The sequence below is a fragment of the Ursus maritimus genome, unplaced genomic scaffold (assembly GCF_017311325.1).
Source record: "Ursus maritimus isolate PB19 unplaced genomic scaffold, ASM1731132v1 scaffold_32, whole genome shotgun sequence".
Lineage (NCBI taxonomy): Eukaryota > Metazoa > Chordata > Mammalia > Carnivora > Ursidae > Ursus > Ursus maritimus.
The window spans coordinates 1065843-1078262 of record NW_024425786.1 but is presented as its reverse complement, the minus strand read 5'-3'; the positions used below and the strand labels follow the sequence as shown (position 1 = coordinate 1078262).

The 12420-nt window shown below is 64.2% G+C and overlaps 1 protein-coding gene across 1 annotated transcript; it reads left to right on the top strand.

The window, feature by feature from the left end:
• The first annotated feature begins 6177 nt into the window (after positions 1 to 6177).
• FAAP20 (FA core complex associated protein 20) lies at positions 6178 to 11971 on the top strand. The gene is made up of 5 exons (XM_040645529.1): positions 6178 to 6239; positions 6475 to 6604; positions 6710 to 6996; positions 7112 to 7345; positions 11800 to 11971. The coding sequence occupies exons 1-5, from the start codon at positions 6178 to 6180 to the stop codon at positions 11870 to 11872; spliced, it is 786 nt and encodes a 261-aa protein (XP_040501463.1). The 3' UTR covers positions 11873 to 11971.
• Positions 11972 to 12420: the final 449 nt, after the last annotated feature.

Below are 12420 nucleotides of genomic sequence, written 5' to 3'. Positions count from 1 at the left end.
GGGGGGGGGGGGGGGGGGGGACCCACGGAGTGGAGTGGGGTGCCACCTGTGCCGTCCTGTATTCCCCAGAACAACCCCAAAGGAGCCCCGTGTTCCAGACCCCAGTGCCCTTCTCCCTCCCCTCTGGGTTTTTCCAACTGGCAACCACCCCCCTCCCACTTCTGAGTGGCCAGATGGACCTGAAGGTGCCTCGGGGACTGGGGGGCCGGCTGTCTCCCTGGGCTGCTGGTCTGGCCGGGGCCCCTCCCCCACGCATCCTAGACTGAGGTCCGCAGTGTGGCTTAGGGGCTGGAGGCCCCGGGTGGGGGGTGGGGGGATGATGCAGGCAGCAGGAGGTGGGGCAGGCCCATCTAGATGGCCCAAGGGGGCTGTGGGCAGCTACCCGCCGGGCGCCCGCCCCCTGCTCGGGCTCAGGCAGCTCAGACAAGTGAGTCTACAAGCCCACGTGTCCGGGCTCCCACGGGCCACACAGCCCCTGCAGGCTTCAGATGGGACCCTCAGGAAGCTGGGCCACCCTCTGGCCTGAGGGGTGGGCCAGGCCTGGAAGGTCTAGGCAGCAGAGGCAGGAGAAGCCCAGTGGGTGGGTGGGCCCTGGGGGGTTCCCACGGCTCCTGCCTCCTGAAGGGTGAAGCCCAGGGTCTCAGGTCAGAATGCCAGCCTGACCTCCCCCCCAAAGCAGACAAAAACTGGTTATGTCCTTACCAGCTTCCTGTCCCAAACCTGGCAAGTGGAAAGGGGAGACACAGACCCTCCTCTGGGACTGGGGGCCCTCATTGTGTTGCAGGCTGGTGACCCTGTGACCCCTGGTTGCAGCCTGGCCTTCTGGTTGGCCAAAGGGTCCCAGTAAGACTCAGAGGCCAGTGAAATAACTCCAGGTCCGTAACTCCTGGGGGTGGGGTAGGAGAGAGGCAGCTCTCCCTGCCTGTGGCCCCCACCCGTGCCCGCAAAGACCTCTACCTGTTATTGCCGGGGAGGTCAAATAACCGTCCCCTGACCCCTGACCCAGCCTCTGTGTCTCCACACGGGGCCCAGGCTTCTGTGCCCTCAGATACAGAAGGCCGGAGAGGAGGAAGGTTAGGGGGAAAAAGGAAGGAGGGGAGAACAAGGGGAAAGGGACAGAGGGGAAGGAAAAGAAGAGAAGTGGGAGGCAGGAGACAGAGGGGAAAGAGGAGGAGAGGGGTGAGGGAGGAGGGAGAGAAGGAAGGAGAAAGGAGGAGGTCTGGGGAGGGGGGAAGGGAGAAGGGAGGAGGGCAGGGGAGAGGGGGAAGGGAAGGGAAGGAGCTTTGAGAGTGAGGAGAGGAGGAGGGAAGGTGGGGGCCCAGCAACTCCTCTGACGGAGACAACCCCCTGCATTGTGGGCCACACCAGGTGTGCAGGCAGCCTGCCCAAGGACACCTCCGGGGAGGAGATGGGAGCTTTCCAAGTCCGAGCTCTCACAGGCAGACACAGGGTGACACAGCTGGGGCCCCTGGTGGCCGTGGTCCTGGTCCGGGGCCTGGAAGGCACGGGGACCTGCTCGCATCTCAGGAAGCCGAGGCCCTAGGCAGCAGACCTGCCCTAAGCAGGCAGCGGAGAAGCCGTCCTCTCCAGCAGGGGCTCGGCCCAGGGTGGCCCATCCTGGGCCCTTCCCAGGAGACATGTGGTTTGCAGCTGAGCTGGCTCTGCCGTGGGCCACACTCTCTGCTTTGCGGGGTGGTTGGTGGGACTCAGGGGTGAGGAGGGGGGTTGGATGCCCAGCTGCCCCCAGGTGACCGGACTGTACTTGGTGCCAGCAGCTTGGAGAGCGTCCTGGGCCTGCCGCACAGATGACCAGAGTCTGGCCGCCTGAAGCCACGGAAACCCGTCCTCTCACGGCTGCGGAGGCCAGAAGTCCAAACTGAAGGTGTGGGCAGGGCCCCGCTCCCTCGGAAGGCCCTGGGGACGATCTTTCCTGCCCCTTCCGGTTCTCCGGCTTCCAGCGCTCCTGAGCTCCCGGCTGCTGGGCTCCGGCCCTGCCTCTGTGTTTTCGCGGCTCTGTGCAAGCTCCCCTCTTCTTACGAGGACACCAGTCCAACTGGATCGCGGGCCCACCCTAATCCAACACGGCCTCATCTTAACCGGATTCCATCTGCAAAAACCTGGCTTCCAAACTGGGTCACAGTCACAGGTTCCCAGCAGACACGGAATTTCGTTCAACACCGTTTAACCCCCAATATCCCCAAGCTTGGTCTCTGCTGGACTTCCACTCCCCACAGGAGGAGCCCCCGAGACGCCCCCCCCACCCCCGGCTCACCCTCAGGACTGGCTGACTAGTTCAGTCTGGGTCCCTCTGGGCTGGCACCCCCTGAGGCTCTGGGGACACTCTGGGGGCAGGGTGTCGGCTCACCTCCTGGGAAGCCAGACAGCACCCCAGCCTACGATTCCCACTTGTGGAGCGGAAAGACCCAGCAGCACCCACAAGGTGGAGGGAGGGCCTGTGGAGGGTCTGGAAGGCTTCTCTGTGGTGGGGACACCAGAACAGAGCCCAAGGGCCAGCAGGAGCGAGCACCTGCGGGTGAACCGGTGAGGGCAGAGGCCCGAGCGGCCGGCGTGGAGCGGAACAGAGGAAGGGCCGGTGTGGTTGGGATGAGGGCAGCGGCAGAGCGGGGAGTGCCCGACAGGGCAGGGGGGGGACCTCACGGCCAGCTTCTAAAGGACCACTGGAGAGGGGGGCCGTCCAGGAGAGAGGCGGCGGCGGGGCCAGGGGCGTAAAGCCAGGGCCACCACCTCTCCTGTGCCGACTCCCCCGCTGTTTCTTGGCTTTTGAGCTCTTGGGGTGCAGCGGGAGGCTGTGCCGGCCTGCTGAGCGTGGGCGGGTCTCGGCCGTGGAGGCCCATCTGCTGTGGGGGGGAGACACCTTGAGGAGGGGCCCAGGCCCTTGTTCTGAACCAGCGAGTGGGCCCCACACATGCACGCGGCTGCCTGACGGGCCCTGCCACGTTTCCCAGGCAACTGTCGCAATCCGGCCTGTCTGCCGGGCGCTCCGCACACCCACGAGAGCCGCTGCCACTCTGGCCCACCTGGCACACACCGGGTGGCAGGTGCAGCCCGGTGTCGCCCACTGTCTGCGCTTGTCCGCAGGCCTGGCTCTGGGGCGGAGGCAGCCCCACTTCTGAGGCTGTCCTCAGCTGGTAAGCAGGCACAGCAAGGGCGCCCTGAGGGCCACACGGCACTGGAGGTGGCAGCCCCCTCTGTGAGCACACGCGCCACCTGCTGCCAGTGTCACCAGAAGTTGGAAGGCCACTCTGCTTCCTAGGGCTTTCCAGGTCCTACCCGCCAGCTTCAGTCCCCGTTCTGCCCATCCATGCCATCTTGACCCCATCTGCACGGTGGCCTGATGGCTGAAGCAGCCCGGCCAAGATCCAAGGAGGGTACAGAGAAGCTCAGCGGGGCTTGGAGCACCCCAGCTGGCTCCAGGCCACGATCTGGCTGACAGGTTTTCATAGGCTCAAGCCCTGCCTTGTGCATGAGTCCGGTGGGGCTCCTGGGGCCATCCTGGTCAGAGGAGCAAGGAACCCGTTCCCACCGTGGCTCTGAGAACACCGGAAGCCAAGACATCTGTTGGTGGAAGGCGCTGGGCAGGGGGAGGCCCCTGACTGGCTGGCCACACGTGTCCAATGCTGGGACGGGCACCTTGGCGGGGAGGGGGGTCTAGGTCATCGCCCACATCGTCCTCAATTCCCTGTGGATGAAGCCAGGGACAGCGGAGAGGGGGCTGCAGCTGGGCTGCAGGGTGGGGCTCCCCCCCAGCACTTGCTGCTTTGCCCGAGGGGGACCTCTTTGGACTGGCTGAAACGGTCTTTGTAAACATGAATTTTGGCTCATGAAAAATCTGTCTGCAGTGCCAGCGTCAGTCCCAATCAGAGACTACCTGCCTGTCACCGCAGCAGGTGGCTTGGAAAACGTGAGCCTCTCCACCAAGCTCAACTGTTCGACCTCCAGCCCCAGCACCGCTGCTGCGTCTTGCTGGCGACGCCGGGACAGCTGTGACAAGGTGGGTCTGTCGGGGTCGTCTGTGCTCCACTCCACCTCCAGAAGGTCCCTGTGCAGGCAGGGGCAGCAGGCAGCTGTCTGTCTGGTTAGCAGTGGCTGCGAGGACAGGGGCGAGGCTTCCTGACGGCCGCCAGCACCTGCCGCGTGCCTGGCTGCTCCCCCAGCTCTGTGCTCCGTGGAAGTGTCCCAGGCCGTAGGTGCCAGCCGTGATGGGGAATTAATCCTCAGCAGCCGGATGAAACCAGAGAGGAGAAGCCCCCAGGAGGACAGCTTGTACACATGGCTCCACTCGGCTGCCCCAAGAAGGCCAGGCCCTCAGGGCCTCTGTTCTACCAGTGAGTGCAGGCCTGGCCTGGGGCCCCGGGCTTCACCCTTAGCAGTCAAGGGCAAACAAGGCCCCCCGAGGCTGGTTAAGGCCAAGGAGCAGGGTGCCCCCCACCTTCTGTGCCGTAGGCTGCCGCCCAGCTCCATCAGGCCAACCCGGACTAGGGGCACCTGCCCCCAGGCCAGGGCCATTGTCCGGAGCCCTTCTCGGTCAGGGAGCGGGGCCCGTGGGACCGTGTCTGGGAGCCCCCGCCACAAGCTGTTTGGTTGTCCTGGGTCTGCTGGACACCTGCACTGAGCCCTACCCGGGAGCGCTCACGTCTGGGCTGCCCTCACCTGGGAGCAGGCCCGGCTGCGGGCCACGTCCCGCAGGGACTCCTGGGACCGCCCTGCGTGGTGGCTCTGCTCGTTTTATGGACGCGGGCTCTGTTTTTGGCGGGCTGGCAGGTTCTGAGGGTGAGGACCCCGTCTCTCTCCCCTGGAGGTCTCCAGAATCTAGAACAATCCGACATAGGTAGATATTCAGGGAGTGTTTGGTGAACGAGCCTGTCCCTGCTGTGGAGGTCTGCGCTGGCAACTGGATGAAGGGTGACCTCGGTGCCACAGAAGGATGACCTTGACTCAGGGATGGGGGGCCCTGGGACTGGAGTGTGCAGTGAGGGGAATGCCCAAGACCCGGGACTAGAGGAGGGCAGGATGGTGGCTTGCAGAGGGGCCAAGGTGAGGATGTTGGAACCGTGTTGTGGGAACCCCTGGGGAAGGGGGTACAGAGCAGAGCCCCAAAGCTGCTGGGGTTGGGGAGAGCCAGGGAGTCCCCACACCCCAAGTGACATCTGCTTGTCTGTGGAGGGGAGTTCCTGCCACCCAGCCCCCAGCACACTCCACACACCCCAGCCCTGGTGAGGGCGGGGGTCACGCAGGGGCCCACCACAGTGCAGGGGCTCTGCAGGGTCAGGAGAGGAGAGGCTGCCCTGGGCATCTGCTGCCACCAAGTGGTGGATGGAGTAGTCGCTTGGCCAGAGCACCTGGGCCCCTGGTCTCAAGGAAGCCCCTCACAGGCCCGGCACCTGGAGGACCCCACCCCCCCGCCCCCCGCCCCCCGCGGACGCCATACCCTGGCCCAGGACGCCCGGCCTTGGCTGGCCACTTGGACTTTGTTGCCCCTCTTCTTTTTTTCTTAACTCGGAAAACCAAGTTCCTCCCTTTAGTAGGGAAACACCACGTTCCTAAGAAGGACCGGCGGAATCCCCCTTCCACAGAGCTGGAAACTGAGGCCGGGAGCTGTCTGGTGGTGTGGGAAGTGGTGGAACCCAAGCAGACCCGGCTATGGGGCAGGTGGGCTTTAACTGCCCGAGCTGCCGGAGCAGATGCGGAGGGGATCCCGTGGCCTGACTCCGCGCCCAGTTCCTCTCCCCGAGCCCCTGCAGACCCCAAGCCTCCGGATGACAGCAGGAGATGGGTCCCCCTCACATCCCTTCGTCAGCCGGAAATCAGCTCCCTCGGGGCCCGTGGGCTCCCCCACCTCAGTCCCACCTCTGGTGCAGGAAGGAACCGTGGCCTCCGTCACCCCCGGTGTGGAGGTCAGGACACCTTCCTCCCCGCCAGTGTCACAAAGGGGAGGCGGCCCCGGGCCCAGGAGCAGCTGTGGGGTGGGGGGCCAGGGGCGGGTCCCAGCGCGCACATGGAGGGGGCGGGCGCGCTGGGGTGGAGGTCCACGTCCACCCGGCCTTCAGACACGAGGTTGGCGCGGGGGTCCCGGGTCCCGGCGAGGGGCGGGGTCTGTGTCGGGGGCGGGGTCCCCGGCGGCCGCTCACTTCCGCCGGACGCGCGCCTGGAGGGTGGATGGAGGCGGCGCGCAGGCCGCGGCCGGGGCTGCGCCGCCGGAGGCCGTCTTCGGGGGGCGGGTGAGGCCGGGGGTAGAGGGTGTGTGTGTGTGAGCGGGGAGAGGCGTGCGTGGGGCTGGCCGGGGGTGGGAGGGGAGGCCAGTGTTCCCCCGGCCGCTCTGGGGCGGGGGGCTGGTCCACGTGTTTCCCGGAACCCGACTCGGTCCCGCGCCCGCCCGCCCCCTCGGAGTCGTCACCCCCCCTCCGGCCCCCCTCCCCCGGCGGGTCCCCCGCTGAGTTCTCCCCGCACCCGCAGCGCCCGGGGGGGGCCCCTCCCGGGGGACGGCGGCGAGTGCGCGCGGCCGTGGGCGGAGCTGCTGCGCGCGGGGAGCGCGGACCTGAGCCCCGACGGAGAGCTGCCGCCGCTGCCCGCCTTCCGCGGCCCGGTGCGTGCTGTGGGGCCCCGGGGCGGCCGGGTGTGGAGTGGGGCGCGGGCCTGGCCGGGGAGGCGCCGGGCGCCGCTGACAAGACCCAACGACCCCGTTTGGCAGGAGCCGGGGCGCGTTCCCGAGCGCCCCGCGTCCCCCGAGGTGTTCACCGTGGGAGCCCGGACCTTTTCCTGGACGCCCTTCCCACCGGCCCCGAGGGGAGGCGGGGGCCCAGGCCGTTCCTACCGGGTGCTCCTTGGGGCCCGGGGTCGCTCGGGGTCCCCCTCCCGGTCCCCGCAGCGACGCCCCGGGCCTGAGCCCCTCGCGACCCCGGGCGTCCGGGAGCAGCTGCGGGAGGCCGCGCCGACCCTGCGGAGCTGCCCGATGTGCGCGGCCGACTTCGCCCCCAGGTGAGTGCGCGCGGCCCCGGCCTCCGATCCCCTCCGCCGACCCCAGCCCTGTTGGGAAAGCGCGGCCGCTCTTCGGCGGCCGAGAGGCGCCCGAGCTCCGCTTCGGCCTCTTCAGGTACGAGTCAGCGGAGCGCAGTGGTGTATGGTCGGGGGTCCACCTGCGCTCTCATCCCTCGGAGCCCCGGGGACAGGCTGCAGTGTCCCGGCGCGGCCTGCCGCAGGAGCGGGGCGCCTCTTCCGCACCTCCAGGTCACGGGGAACCTGGTGGTGACTGCTGGCTCCAGGGCCTGCCAGGCTGTGGGTCACCAAGCAGTTTCCTGTGGAAAGCCTCCCACCGGAACTCCCTGGGGTAGGTTTTAAAAATGAAGCCTTTTTGTGCCTTCAGACTTCGTTTTACTTTAAGAACTCATTGTATATCTTTATGTCCTTTTTTAGAACAAAGATGCATTTATTTTACAGAGAGAAGGGGAGTGTGCAGGAGTGGGGGGGAGAGGCAGAGGGAGAAGGAGACAAGCAGCCCCCCTGCTGAGGGGGGCTCCATCCCACCACCCTGAGATCATGTTCTGGGCAGCAGTCAAGAGTTGGGTGCTTAACTGACTGAGCCACTCAGGCGCCCTTCTTTATATCTTTTTTTAAGTAAGGGGAATGGAATCCGGTTTTGCTGAGATGTTAAACCCAAACTCCCCAGCGTGTGGGCCATGTGTTACACAGCTGAGGACACAGGTGTGGGGGTCACAGGGGTCAGATGTAGAGAACGGACAGCACGTTTCAGTAAGTGGACCAGCTCCGGATTTCCTGTGGCTGAGAGACGGTGTGCAAGGCATGGGCCGCACCCCTGGTCTTCCAGAAGCAAACACCATCCTGGACGGTGAGGGCCACGGAGCTGATGGCCAAGCAAACACCATCAAACCCCTGGCTCAGAAAAACAAGCAGAGCCTGCCCACAAGGATCTGTAGATGCTACTTTTCGTTCAGAGACATGACGTTCCCGTTGGTGGTCAAGTGTCTGGGCTCCTCCAGCCTGCACCGTTGTTATCGGAACAAGGCTTCGAAAACCTGCTGTTGGGGTGAGCCCAGTACTCCCATACTTATCTCCTTGTGCCCGCACCACCCAGGGTTGGGGAGGCGGGAGCAGCCTGGTTTGGGCGAGGCAGTGGCTGTCCTGCACGGGGACAGGGACAGTGCGTGTGGGTGAAGCCCCAGCGGGTGGAGCCACAGCCGGGCCTGGAGGAGGTCCCTCAGTGGCCCACCGGAGCACCGGAGGATTTGCACAGTGTTTCCAGACGCAGCTTCTCACTGCACTGCCTTCACCCATGCCCATGTTTTGGGATGGTTGTGAGCTGCGAATACTGACTGGCTTGCCTGTTTTGACAATGCAGTGACCACTCTTTGAAAACAGTGCTCTTCCTGATTCACCCCTAGTCCAAGAACCCCAGGGGCAGAGGACGCCACTGTAGGCCCTGGAGGGAAATTTGTTTTCTTGGCAGAAGCTGTCAGGGGAGCCCGCCTTTCCTCCTCTTCTGGAGGGGGCTTGTCCTTGGAATGCTGGCATTTCTACACGGTCTAAAAAAGAGACTCCCAGCGAGAGACATCAGGGAGAGAGAAAGTTCCAGTTTTGAGGTTTTTTTTTTGAAAAGAGCTCAACCCATCCGCCGGGCCTCTTTTTTTTTTTTTTTTTTTTTAAGATTTTATTTATTTATTTGACAGAGATAGAGACAGCCAGTGAGAGAGGGAACACAAGCAGGAGGAGTGGGAGAGGAAGAAGCAGGCTCCTAGCGGAGGAGCCTGACGTGGGGCTCGATCCCATAACGCAGGGATCACGCCCTGAGCCGAAGGCAGACACTTAACCGCTGTGCCACGCAGGCGCCCCCAGTTTTGAGTTTTTTAAGCGGTTACATTAAGGCTTGGCAGATTGCCTCATTCTTTCCGAAGTAGGAGTCAGCGGTGGGGTCCAGGCCTCGGCGTGTCTGAAATGCTGGCACGTTCTCCACCAGACTACAAAGGAGAGGGTCCTTGGGCCAGGACACACCCCTCAGGTCCTCACAGTGACTGGGGAGACACGGGGCACTGAAAACAGGTGCGGGCCCTTGGTGGGATGCTTGGGGCCCTGGGGCACGGAGACAGCCTGGGCCACGGGAGACAGCCTAGCACGTGCACACGGGAACTGAACTGGCCAGCTGTCTTGTGACTTTCCTTAGAAAGTGCCAGCTTTTAGTGATTCTTGGGGATTTTTAAAAAATATATAATAGCTTTATTTAAAAAAATATATATTTTTAAGTAAGCTCTACACCCAGCATGGGGCTTGAACTCATGACCCCTGAGGTCAAGAGTCACTTGCTGTACTGACTGAGCCAGCTGGGTGCCCCACTTGGGATTTTGAACCAGAGACTGGAGCCATGCTGTGCCCTTGTGACAGCAGGTGCTGGGCCACGGAGGCAGCTGGTGACCAGAGGGCTTCTGCTGGCGTGTGTGCTTTGGGGACCCGGTGCTGCGGGATGAGCCCACCATTCTTCTCAAAGCCTTAGCATTTCAGGTCACTCAGAGGATCCGACGGATGGTTACAGAGTGGATTCGACAAACGGAGTGAAACCCTGTCCCCTTGAGAGCTGCTTGCTGCCATGTGCACGTGTTGTGTGCTCTGATGCCCGCGAGCCACGGAGGCGCAGAAGACGGGCTCCCACAGGCCACTTGACGTGGAGAGGTTGAAGCCGAATCTGAGTTGTGTCCCGTGCGTGCGAGGAGAGCCTGCGTGTTGGCGTCTTACCAGCTCCAAGGCCCCGTGGGCTGCTGTGTCTGAGTCAGACGTTGGTGGAGGGTGTTGGGCCCAGCTTCCTGTCCTGTAGCCATGCCGACTGTCCGCGCACAGGGCTTCGATGTGATGGCAAGGCAGGCCCATGCTGGGGCAAACTGCTGCAGAAACTCAGTGGGCAGGACAGGGCTGGCCGAGACCAAGTTCTCTTACTAGGGGCAGGTCTGCAGGGCCCCAGAAGGTTCCCCCCCACCTAGGGGATGCCACCTGGAAACCCCAGACAAGGTGACCTGGTCCAGACCTTAGAATCTTCTGGCAGCCTTGGAGAGAGCATCCAGGGGCCCCAGGGACTTCAGAGCACACTGACCAGCCCTACAGAGTCTGAGGGCAGCTGACGGCCACCAGAAGGGGCACAGAGCAGCAGGGTGAGAGGCAGTGCGTGGTCCACACTGTCTTGCAGTGAGGCTCCACGGAGGGGCCTTTCCACCCCGGCCCGTGAACTTGGCTGGCTGACCAGGCTGGCTCTAGACGGGGGCGGAGGGAAGGTCACATCTTGGGAGGTCTGTGAGGGTGGGGAGAAGCCATCTGGGCAAACGTCCTCAGAGAGGCCATGGCACAGAGGTGTTTCCAGAGGGTCCAACGGGACCCATGGCAATGTAGGGGGTGTCCCCTCTGCCAGCTAATAGAGACCCAGGGTGCCCCACTGGGGGAAGCCATGGACGCGACACCGGCATGGTGAGCTCCACTCTGTAAGGTGCAGGTGGGGCCCCGGCCACCATGACATGTGCCCGGTCTGGGGCACAGGCTGTGGGGGACATTTAAGTCCCAATGTGAAGGGGGTCATCACCCATGTGGCCGAGCCCAGGGAGATACAGGGAGGCTGGGCCCGTCTGAAGCATAAGAAGGGCTGTGGGGCCGGGGGGTCTGGACTGGCCTTGGCTGATAGCAGGAGGCCGAGGAGCTGAGGGCAGGCCAGCCAGCGGGTGGACCCAAGGTGGACCCAAGGAGCATCGATGCTTGCAGCCGGGGGGCTCGGCTGCTCTGCGAGGGTGTGTCCCCCAGCAGTTCTGCTGAGCACCCCAGCACTGCCACTCTCTGGAGCACAGCCAGAGCTGTCCATCCACGGCCCTCAAGCCCATCGGAGATGGTCCTGCCTGGCCCTCCCTCCTTCATGGGGTCAGATGAGATCAGGGATAGACAGTGCTCTGTGCCATGAGTCCAGACCCCTCTCCGCACCCCACTGGACCCCGAGAGGCCAACCTGCAGGCCTGGGAGCCCCCAAAGCTGTAGGTTGGCAGCCCAGGTTCACTGAACCCCCTCTCTAAGGGGACTCGGTCCCTGCACGTCAAGAAAACACCATCTCAGACACGGGCGGCCCACTTTCCACCCGCTTCGTCTCCCTGCCTCTCGTGACGGATAGGAATTGTGCTTCTGGGGCCCCGGCCTTCGTGCTTTTCCCTTTTGGGGTGCCAAGTGGGGCTGTTTTCGGAGGAGAGGAAGTGACCTTCTTGCGGACCCCCGACAGAGCCCCTGCCAAGGGCCGGCCGGGGCGCGAAGAAGGGCTGCTCTCGACCTCGAGGCCTGGCAGAGGACCCGCCGACGCCGTCCTGTGCGCTGCCGGGCGGGCTTTCAGGCTCCAGAACAAGGTTCACCGGGAGCCGTGAGGTTCTCAAGCTGAGTGGGTTCCAGAATCCCCTGGGAGGCTCATTCAGATACAGGATGCCCCCCCCAGCCTCAGACGCAGGAGCCCGGGTGAGCCTTGGGAACGTGTCTGACAGGCCCGATGCATGTGTCCGGCTGCGCTGAGCGCCTGGCCCCGGGAAACATCCCCGGGGAACAGGGTTTGGGAAGGCCTGTTCTGGTTGGCATGGTCCCTCCTGGACATTTCCTCCGTTTCCGACCAGCTGTGGAGACTGTCGCGGGGTTCTCTCTGGCTGACCTTTGCTGTGGTGGTCGCACCAGGGAAGGGCGTGAAAGTACGTGGCGGGTGCCGTGGCCAGGTGGCCTGTGTCAGCACTAACCTGTGCGTGAGTGACCGTCTCCTCCCTCTTGCAGTCTGGCCCCGCTGGACATTGACAGCCACCTCGCTCAGTGCCTGGCGGGAAGCACAGAAGACGTGGTGTGGTGAGCCGACAGCCCTGCGAGTCCAGCCAGGCGGACGCCCAGACTCCCTCTGCCTGAACCGTGTCCTTCCCGCTTCGACCGCTGTAGTAAACTTCAGTGTGGACCCCGGTGTTGTGTGTTTGTATCGGGAGCGAAACATGGGCCCCTTTGTCTTTTCGGATTACGTTAAGCCGAGTGCTCGCCTGCCGTTCGAACTGGCAGAGCCGCTCAGCAGAGGGACCCAGGCCCAGGTGGAGGAGCTGAGACTCCGGAGCAGAACTGGCCGGGTCTACAGATGGGCCGTCGGCGGGGTAGCACGTTTTCCCGTCTCCACGGACTGCACTCGCACCGGGTTTTAACTCCCCGAGGAACTGCTCCTTATGCGGGGCAGGCCGCCGTGAGGCGCCCGCGCAGCTCACCGACGGGCGGGCGGGGACAAGCGGGAGGGACCGGGCCAGGCGCCACGGGCAGCGGGCAGGCCAGTCTGCCAGAACAGCCCGCCCCGGCCAGGTGGTGGTCGGGCTTCCCAGGGCAAGTAGAAAATGGGGCACAAGAGCGTTTATAGGTAGTTTT

Excerpts from the sequence above, each read along its gene's own strand:
- FAAP20 (XM_040645529.1), top strand. The coding sequence starts at position 6,178 with ATGGAGGCGGCGCGCAGGCCGCGGCCGGGGCTGCGCCGCCGGAGGCCG. Across the intron at positions 6,997-7,111 it reads GCGGCCGACTTCGCCCCCAG|GTACGAGTCAGCGGAGCGCA; the intron begins GTGAGTGCGCGC and ends CGGCCTCTTCAG. Across the intron at positions 7,346-11,799 it reads TCCCACCGGAACTCCCTGGG|TCTGGCCCCGCTGGACATTG; the intron begins GTAGGTTTTAAA and ends TCCCTCTTGCAG.